At 34.5% G+C, this 10,489-nt stretch overlaps 1 protein-coding gene across 1 annotated transcript; it reads right to left on the bottom strand.

Annotated features, from left to right (window-relative positions):
- Nucleotides 1–2,484: 2,484 nt before the first annotated feature.
- LOC132625591 (uncharacterized) lies at nt 2,485–9,286 on the bottom strand. The gene is made up of 4 exons (XM_060340203.1): nt 9,275–9,286; nt 8,217–8,336; nt 6,574–8,085; nt 2,485–2,619 (listed from the first exon to the last, which is right to left on the bottom strand). The coding sequence occupies exons 1-4, from the start codon at nt 9,284–9,286 to the stop codon at nt 2,485–2,487; spliced, it is 1,779 nt and encodes a 592-aa protein (XP_060196186.1).
- Nucleotides 9,287–10,489: the final 1,203 nt, after the last annotated feature.

The raw sequence follows: 10,489 nt of genomic DNA, 5'->3' as shown, positions 1-10,489 counted from the left end.
CTCTTCAAAGATCCTTCATTAGTCTCCGTATTGGTAACACGACGTACCTCCTTAGTTGATCGAGTCAATCACAAATATGCCAAAGACTTCTTCAAAATCACAAATACGCCTTACCAAGGCTGGGGTGTGACAGGTGCATCATATGATTTTGCCTAGAAAGGAAAGGAGAGTTGAGGCAAGCTTTTTGGACATGGCTGTGATTGAATTCCTCAACACTGATGTCCAAATCAATTTGACCAGCCTCACGATTCGGCACATAACCAGATCATTTAGGAGGAGAAGAAAGGTTATGGATTGGCTGACATCTTTGATCACTTCCAAGCAGTGGCGGAGGCAGGATTTCAGTTCAGGGGGTTCAAAAAATAAAATAAGCACGCTTGTGTTGGCAAATGAGCGGGTCGGATCAGGAATAACTTAAATACATAAAGTATGCTTAACGAAGCACATAGCAATGGAAAATCAAAAAACAACTAACTTGCATGAGAGAACCTTAATAGTCCAATAATATATAAAATTTGGAATATAAGTAATACCTTGCAGACTTTTATCTAAATCACGCAGTAAGGCATACTTCCTCCGTAAATGGTTCGGAAGAGCTTCTATATCTGAGACAGTGTCATTAATGTAGCAAATTGTTAGAAATCAAAGTAGAACTACACATAGGAACTAATTCCTATATAATAAATCAAGCATCACTCTTGCACAGACAATACTAAAAATCATGCTCGAAGGCCGAAGCAAGAATAGTGTTGTCAAAGGCCTGCTTGAGGCGTACATAAACCTCGAAGTTGGGTGAAGGCACCTCCGCTCATGATGAAGAAAAATATCACAATAAAATCCCACAATATAGGTAATAAACTAAGAAAAAGCTAATAAAGTAAGAAGTTTCCATTAAGAAAGGCAACTTGAAGATGCCATATTACAAAAGTAAAAGCTTGGGAGCTTTTGAAGCAAAAACAAAGAAACTAAGTTAGACTACACAAGCAAGACCATGGAGTTCACAATTGTACTCTACGAGGTTTCATATGTTGAAATGTCTTAATAATAGCATCATTAGAAACATTATCAAATACATCTTTTTCTAGATAAGGCACCAAACAACCGCTAAAAAAATCATCACTCATTTGACTCCGCAAGTCATTCTTGATAAACTTCATTGCTGAAAAAGCTCTTTCAACGGATGCAGTGGCAACCGGCAGAAGCAAAGCAAGTTTCACTAAGCGGAATACAAGAGGATAATTTGAATGCTTCTTTGTCTGAACTAATTTTTTTGAAAGATCACAAAGCCCTTTTAGATTGTAGAACCTTTCATCAACATCACGAACATCAATAATGTAACTTGCAAGTTGATTCTCAAGAGAACCCATATTGAATTCATTAAAGTCATCAGGATATAATTTAGCCATTTTCATTATTTTCCTGATATCAAAACTTGAAAACAAGTCAATTGGATTCAAACAAGAAATTCCATGAAGCAAATCAGTCGTCGCTTCGCCAAAACGATCTTTAAGTTCTTGAAGTTGCCAATCAATAATATTGCAAAATACCTCAACACGATAATGATGAGAGACTTTATTGTCACCAAGTCTCCTTCGTGATCTTAAAGAGCTAACATATGGCTTGTTGACACCCAATTTTGTCCCGTCTCTCTGCCAAAATACCTATTTTTAAGCTTCCAATATTTTTGAAAAAAATAAAAAATATATATTACGTTTACTATAATTATTAGCCTCTTATCAATACCGCTATTGTATCATTCTATCAATTATTATTATTTACCGTATTTTTATTATTATTATTATTATTCACAATTTTTATCATTTCAGTATTTTTACCAGCTTACGCACACACGTCGCATTTATCTTTGTATAATTAAATAATAGTATTTATCTTACTGTGGATTTTCGGAATATTATTGCACGGCTAGTACAACGCCATTTTTTCTTATCCGAGCGTTGAAGATTGCATATTTTGTATTGAGAAATATTTAACACAAGTTATTTAAACAGATATTTTATTTAAATTTAGAAGCCAAACTATTCTTTGCACTCAGTCCGTATTTTTACTTACCGGACCCCAAATCAAAGTCCGATTAACCCCTAATATTTTTTGGACTAGTCCATATCTCTTATCTCAATTTTTGGAATAATTCGTGTTTGAATTTATTAGTCTATTCTTTTAATACCCAGTCTAAAAATTGACCCAGTCCATTTACGGACTGGTCCGACCCATTTTCAAGAAAATAAGGGAACCCCAAAGGGGTTCCCCTTCATTTCTCCTCTTCGCCTTCGCCGCACCCCACCGTCTCCACCATCCTCGTCCACCACCATCTCCTCCCTTCTTATCACCACCATCACCACCGTCGCCACCATGTCACCTCCACCATACCTCCGACTTCAGCCATTCACCACGTGACCCCCATCCGCCGCTCCCTGCCATCTCCCACGTTATCATCTAACGCATCCCACGCCCCCACTACCTCCATCACTCCACCTCTGCTCCCCACTCGTCTGACACATTCCACTTAACTTCGTCTCCACCCACGCCTCTGACACCCACGTTACCCCTGTTCCCCACGCCTTTGTCCCCTCTCCTCTCAAACTCAAACCCTAAATCAGTCTATAAGTATTCATTTTTATCATCCAGTTTAGAGGGGGATTTTTTTTTGATTCAGGAAATTCCCAAAGAGCCGATTTTCTTTCAGTTCAAGAAATCCTCTGCGCAATATTTTGCTTAGCTGTCACAATATCACAAAAATATCGAATAAAAAATACTCAAACGATTTTTTTCCGTCTGTTCTGTGGTTGTTGCGAATTCGAGTTTCGCAACCTTGAATTTGAAGTGTTTCGAGGGGGAATCGAAGACCCGCACCCACTTCGCTGCACCCGAAGAAGGTAAAACCCCCTCCTTTGTGTAGTTTTCAGTAATTTTAAGGGTGTTCGTGGATTTATACGTATTTGTGTGAAATTAGTTTGTAAAATAATTAATTGTTGAGCCCGTTATTAGTTTTCGCAATAGAAATCTGCTTGGGTTTAATCTGATATATGTGTCATTTAATAAAATTAGATCTTCGCTATGTGGAACATGACAATTAGAGTTTTCCAAATCAAGTGTGGTTAAGTGTTGGTTTGTTATGAATCGTATTTGATCTGAGCTGTGTTGTATATGCACAATTAGCAAGTGTGTGTCCCTGCCAAACAATCCTATAGTTAATTAAGAATCATATATGTTAAATTTGTGCATTTATGAACTTGTTCTATGTGTTATAAGAGAGTCATGTTAATTGCTAGTTTAGGACATATTTATGTGAGTTAAATTGTTATCATTGTTTAATTATGCTTAGTGGTAGTAGTTTCCAAATATATTCATATATATTACTTACTGGGTTCAACTTTGTTTAAATTTCTTTATATGGTTTAGTTGGTAATTTAGTATTTGATATGCCCTTAAGGCAGTCTCCAGTATACCTAGTTCTGATTTCATCCTGTTTAGTTAGTACTTGCTTTGTTAGATGGAAATTCATGCTTTAAGAATTTATATGATCTAGATATAGGACAGTTTTTTTTTTTTTATTTACTAGTTGATTTATACATTGTTAGCCTTGCTTTAAGTTTCCCATTGGCTGCCTTGTATGTACATTTGATTTGAGGTCTAGTATGCTTACTGCTTGGAATAACTCTTTGCTGTCTGGTCTGGTGTAATTTAGTTGATGCAAGAGTTGGTTTATGGAACTTATTTGATTCAATCTTAGCATTAAGAGAAAAAAAAATCGAATTTGGCTCGTGAAGCATGAATGTTGTGTCTGCCACAGCTCCTAAAATATGTTTTTTTTGGTCTGATATGAGTAAAATGTTTATAACCTTGATGTGCTTTTGAATGAATTAATCGGCTGTAATTCATTAGGTCAGTTAAATGTCTTGCATCTTTCATCTCTGTCTGGTTCAGCCAGTGTCTAATCTGGGTACATTCATGCATATGATGTGTATAAATGATGCAAATTTCTACATATAACTCGCATCAGTCTTTGTTTGAATATTCTGTATCTATCCCACAATCTTGTTTTATCTGCTGTCAATCTGTTTTGATGTCCTTCTACTTGTCTTTGTATGTTAAAATAAACCATTCAGTTTTCTATATTTTGGTAAGTGCTTGGGGTGCAACTATGAGATCTGAATTATGTCGTACATTACCTTTTGTTGGGACTGCCCATACCCATTCATGTATGTGCCATTGCTGTTAAGACAGGGTGTTAATTTGCCCTTGTGCTTGTTTCAACTCATCCAGACATGGTTTGCATTTAATAAAGTTTGTTGGGTTAAGGATGGGGTAATTCGTGGTTAAGTAGGATGAGTAGATTATTATTTGCCTGATTTGTTCCCTCCAGTGTCCCTGTTCAGTCCACCCTCCCCCCTAGGCAAGTGTGCTTCATCCGGCTTATCCATTGCCCCCATTTAAAAGAAGTGGAATCATTTAATAGGAAGGCTGACTGTTAGTGACATCCTACTCCATTTTGCCTTTCTGTGTTTTTTCATGTGTGTTTTCCATGTTTAAGATGTTCATTCTAGCTTGATATACTTGTTTTGCTGTTGATGGATTAATTTAGATAGGTATTTAACAGTCATGCTGAGGCTTAACCAATTAGGATTGTTCAATTCGCATCGTCTATGTTTAGCTGTTAATTTCAGTCTATCATGCCAGATAGGCCAATTCAACCCTTATCTGTTTCTGCCTTAACGTATCTTTGGCTGCTTTTCTTAGCTTGTTGGTTGTGGCATTTCGAAAATAATGTTTTCGACTAGTTGTGAAGCCAATATTGTCACTTGTCAAAACATTGCTGTTGTCGGTTCGTACCATCTATTACTGTGTTCGAAATCTGTTTTTCGCCATGATTAGTGGCTGATTCGAAGTGTTATAATCTTCAATTGCAAATTTGTCATTTACGATTGTACTATTGGTGGTTCATGACTGTATTGTTCATAGTTATATTCACATGTTTGACTTTATTCATCGGTTATATACTGATCCTCTTTTTCTCTCATTTCTTTGCATGAACTTCGCGTACGAGTCCGAGGGACTCGTTTTTCTGCCGCATTCGATGTTGGGCTAAAAGCCCAACAAACTCTTCTCCGTGTCCGGTCCATCCGCAGCAGTGTACAAAATTTTTATTGGGCCGGGGCCCAACAACAGCGAAAATCACAGTCATTCCAAAATGGGTCGAAGCCCAACAGCCAACGGATCCAACAGCCCCAAACGGGCTGGGTCCATTTGATTTGCTCTTTCTTATTTCATTTTCATTTGATTTGTATTATGTGACTAACCTTTTACTTTTTTTTTTATTTATTTATTGATTTAGATGAATCCTAGTAAAATTAGCGGCTTAGTTTAGTATAAGGGGTAGTTAGTTAAGGAAGACTAACAATTAATTCTATAAGTTATTCTCTTGTTTTCATGTTAAAACTATTTACAAAGTTTAATATTTATTTGGAATAATTGATTTGCAAAATGTCATGACTATATATTTTAAGTAAAAGGAATCATATTTTATTTCTTGTTATCTTAATTTCCAAACACCACTAATACGCAAATATAAATTCAAGCATATTTTATAAATAACCTTTTTAAGTTTGAATCCATCACGCATATTTTCAGCTAAGCATAATTATCATAGTTAATAAGAAATGACAAAGAAAACTCACTTTCTTTTAAATCCTATTTATAAGCTTAGATTTTTCTACATTGCTATAATCAAATAATACGATTTATTCACAGTGCAAAATTGCCAAATCTCTTCTCAACAGCTATTATTTATGGGCAAATTATCATATTTTATACAAATCTTATATTAAACAGCATTTTATTTTAAAGTTTAGCCACATTTATAAATCTTCTTTAAATGACATTTTTTATCTTAACAATGCTTATAAGTTTATTTCATGCAAATTATCACATTTCCTATAAATCTTATTGAATATTATCTTTTATTTAAGGCTTCATCAATATTTTCAAGTCACATTTAAATTTTTAGAATCTTCTCTTACACACGTTATTATGTTTTTCTACGAGTATTATTTTAAACAGCACTATTATATTTTCGCCTAAAACCTTAACAACATTCATAAATCGTATTTTAAGAAAAAATGGCATTTAAAGTCTCTTTTTATAAAAAATTATTATATTTTCTGCAAATCTTATTTTTACTAACATTATTTTCTTTTTAAAACTCTAGCAATATCTTAAAATCATTTTCTAAATTTCAGCATTTTATTTACTCTCAATTAATTAACCTAAGTTTGGTCGGATAACCGTAAGTTAACGGATTCTAAAGGATGCCTAACCCCTTCCCTTTAGGATAATATAGAGCCCTTACCTAGAATCACATTGGTTAAGCAGATTATTAATTGAGGTTTAGTTTTTAACTTTGCCTTAGCTAATATTTGGGTGTCCTAATTCACCGTTAAATTAATTAGGTGGCGACTCCTTAAATAAAACAAATAGGAATCACCAATACGTCATACTCCCTAAAATCAAACCCGGTTAAAATGGGGTGTGACATGGCTCCTCAAAGTTAGGTACCAAAATTTCATGCTTGATACAAAACAAAGACACCCTAGCAATAAGAGAATCCCATTCTTCATCCCTATATGCTTGCAACCTTATTTTTGCTACTTCAACAAGTAACATGGCATTTGCCAAATCTTGCTCCTTTTTTTGTAAGCATTTATTAAGCTCATTTGTGATTGCTAAAACATCACTCATCAAATGCAACATGAACGCAACCTCATATGTTCGACAAGCTTCAAGATATCCCATTGCCTTGGCTCTTTCATCCAATAATCGTGCATCAAGAACAAGTGATTCAAGAACATTAAGAATAGAGCCAAACATAAGAATAAAATTGTTGAAAGATTTAAAATGAGATCCCCAACGCGTATCACAAGCTCTTGAAAGACCAAGTTCTTGATTCAAGCCACTACCGGTTGTAAGCTCACCCAAATCTAGTGCCTCTTGAATTCTTTCTTTTTGAGAATCTCGAAATTCATCCATACGCTTAAAAGAAGATCCCAATACATTCAAAATATTTGAAACCAGCACTACAAGTTTTCCCACTTCAATACATTTTTTCGAGACCGCAACAAGAGTTAGTTGAAGTTGATGAGCAAAACAATGAATGGAATGGGCTGATCTACTTTCTTGCCTAATCAACATTTTAAGGCCATTGATCTCACCTTGCATATTGCTTGCCCCATCGTAACATTGTCCACGCACATATGATAGACTTAAGGAATGTTGAGCAAGTAAATTAACAATTGCCCTCTTTAGAGATAAAGCACTAGTATCTTGAACATGAACAATGTCAAGAAGCCGCTCCATCACAAATCCATTTCTATCAATATATCGTAAGACAATAGCCATTTGCTCCTTGCGTGATACATCAAAAGACTCATCAACTAGTAAAGAAAAGTAGTCACCATTTAATTCCTCAAGAATAGCTTTAATTGTTTCTATCTTACAAGCACTCACAATATCTTTTTGAATCATTGGAGAAGTCATTTGATCATTTTGAGGAGCATGTTCCAGTACATAATCACGAATATTATCACACTTTTTCGCATACCATGAGAGAATTTGAAGAAAATTACCCCTACTAAGTGATGATTTAGATTCATCATGACCTCGAAATGCCAATCCTTGAGTTATAAGAAGTCTTACTACATCAACGGAAGCACTTAAGCGGACCAAATACGCATGCTTAAATTGACTAAATTGCATCTCAAGTGCAAAATGAATAGACTGTTGTACCCGCAATAAATCTTGACATTTCTTTTTTGACTGGTTATGTGGGTTGTTCGGTAGACCAATATGTTTTCCAAGATTCTTTTTTTTCTGCCAACTCTTAAACCCAACAGTTGAAAATATTTCACCCCCACCTTGATTGGTGTTGTAGCCTTTAAATAGATAACAATACAAACAATAGACTGCATCTTTACTAACACTATACTCCAACCAATCATGATATACATCATCAAACCATTCAGAATTAAAACGGCGCATTGATCCAGAAATATTCGTTTGAGGATACTCATGCTGAAGCAACCGAGGTTGACAAGGACCATTAATAAGGTATGCTCTTCTAATAACATCACGATGATTTGGATGATAGTCCAAGATTGGGGTTCTTTCACCCGGATCATAATTAAAGTACTCAAATCAAATACCTGAGAAGAAGGTAATGGTACTTCTGAATGGTTGGCATTTGCTTCCTGGTTAGGTTGACTAGAAGAAGCTACACTTGATTTCGGTACTTTCGTAAAATAGTTCTTCACTGAACGTTGAGACTGAATCGTAAAAAATAAGAATTTTGTTAGAACTTAAAAGAAATAAGCAATTATGTAGACAATTTTACTCATTTAGTTCCTTCTTCCTAGAATAAATTGTTCTTCCTAAAATAAGTAATTTAAACACAGCAAGACATTTTCAACTATCATATCTCCAAATACAAAAAATATGAGACAGTCTTTAAGTTATCCAAATACAAATAGATCCGCCCCAAATTGGTTTAAGTTATAAAAAAAAATATTTGAAGTTAAGAGAAGGCATTTGTAAGTTAATTTATGTCCTAATTTGTCTTTTTGCTGCGATTAGTGAGAACACTGAGATATATTCATTTATATTAAAATTACAACTGAAAAATTGCATCTGAAAGTTGACTATCATATCTCCAAGATTCCATGGGTATAATCTAAAAAGCAAGAGAGAAAATTTTGCAATTGACCAATTCTCAGTCACTCCGGGCAAATTTGAAGCAATCGAGCTAAAATTTATATCAAATATACAAAATAAAAACAACAACAACAACATACCCAATTACCCAGTATTTTAATTATGGTATGGGAGAGATAGAGAAGCTAAAAACCCTCAATGGCAAGACGAGATCTAGAGAAGCTCCTGGATCTACGGTTATTGTTTCTACCTTTCTGCTGCATCAGCTAGTTGTCAAACAATGGAAATGAAAACAAAGAGGTTGTGTATGTCTTTGATGAATGATATTTAGTGGGTTATATATAGACATATTAGAGACGTGGCTGGTGAAGGTGAAGACACAATGAATAGACGATTAATGGGACCGTGCCACGTCAAGTTACTCTAAATAACAACAACAACAACAACAACAACATACCCAATTACCCAGTATTTTATTCTCGCAATAAAGCAAATATATAGAATTTTAGAAAAGATAAAAAAAAATGGAGAAAGGAGGGATCTAAGAACTTACCGAAGAAGCCATGAACGGAGACCAGAGAGCAGTGGCGGAGGCAAACAAATCAGCAAAAAAAACTAAGCAAAAAAAAACTGAGCAAAAAAAAAAAAAAAAGGAAAGAAAGGTGTTAGGTGAGGTGACTTTGACGGAAGAGAAGAGAAAGAAAACATTTGGTTTGTTGATTTGAATCCAATTAGATTTGTCCCCTACAAAACTACGTCGTTTTGTCCATTTATTTTAATTAAATATAACGTTACTAAACTACGTCGTTTTGTCTAATGAACAGCTGAAATAAAATGTTTAGAAAAATATTGCAAGTGAGACTGCTGGGGTTCGAACCCGCGTGTAACGGGCAACTCTGAACCCCCTGCGCCACTGAGCTGCGCCTTTCGTTTGTTTTGAGGGGGTTCAATATTAAATATATACACATAAAATAAAAATTTGGCCTTATATAAACAGTGTAATTTTTCGACTGAGGGAGTTCGAATGAACACCCTCGGATATACATAGATCCGCCCCTGTTAAGAATATCTACAATATTAAAGCGTTAATACTCTTAAATGTTTGCCACTTTTCGCTTTTCAAGCTTGTCTTACACATTACTAGTTTATGCATTCAACATAAGCTATACATGTTGTTAGCCTTATGGGAATAAACATATTAAAATAGTCAAAAAGACAAGTTACTAACACGATAAAGTAGAAAGATTTGTGGTCACTATCAGATCCTTAAAGTATCTGCTAACCTATCATGTAAACGAAAGAAGAGACCAAAGTTCTCTCTCTCTCTGTTTTTTGTTTTTTTTTTAAACTATCAAAAAAGACAGGATTTTAATAGGAAAAAGTAGAAAATCTTGTGATCATTCATTATCGGATCCTACAATCTCTTTGGCCAAATCAAAAAAAAAAAAAAAAACTTTTAGCCAAAACAAAGCAGTTCAAACTATATAATATATTTTATTTCTTCTTTTGATGCAATTGTTAATTATGCAACTACATTTATTAATTTTTAGACCATATTTGTAAAAGAAACTTGGCCGAAACTCCACTAATTTTAGTCAAATAAATACCTTTAGCAAAAACAATGGAGTTTCAACTAAGTCTTTATAAATTTGGCTCAAAAAAGATGATCCAAAAAGTTAATGGATTTTAAAGAAAAAAGTATATTTATTGTTTTAAGAAGTGTTATGTGGACAAGTCTCTCACGTGTGTTCATTAATACAGTACAGTA

This window comes from Lycium barbarum, unplaced genomic scaffold (assembly GCF_019175385.1).
Source record: "Lycium barbarum isolate Lr01 unplaced genomic scaffold, ASM1917538v2 unchr_scaffold_07, whole genome shotgun sequence".
NCBI lineage: Eukaryota > Viridiplantae > Streptophyta > Magnoliopsida > Solanales > Solanaceae > Lycium > Lycium barbarum.
The sequence above is the reverse complement of the archived record's forward strand: the minus strand, read 5'-3'. Positions and strand labels throughout refer to the sequence as shown.

What these genes read in the sequence shown, in the direction of transcription:
- LOC132625591 (XM_060340203.1), bottom strand. An exon ending in TACCATTACCTTCTTCTCAG is followed by an intron (nt 8,086 to 8,216) that starts GTATTTGATTTG and finishes CGGTTGCTTCAG; the next exon opens with CATGAGTATCCTCAAACGAA. An exon ending in GTATCAAGCATGAAATTTTG is followed by an intron (nt 2,620 to 6,573) that starts GTACCTAACTTT and finishes GAATACTTATAG; the next exon opens with ACTGATTTAGGGTTTGAGTT.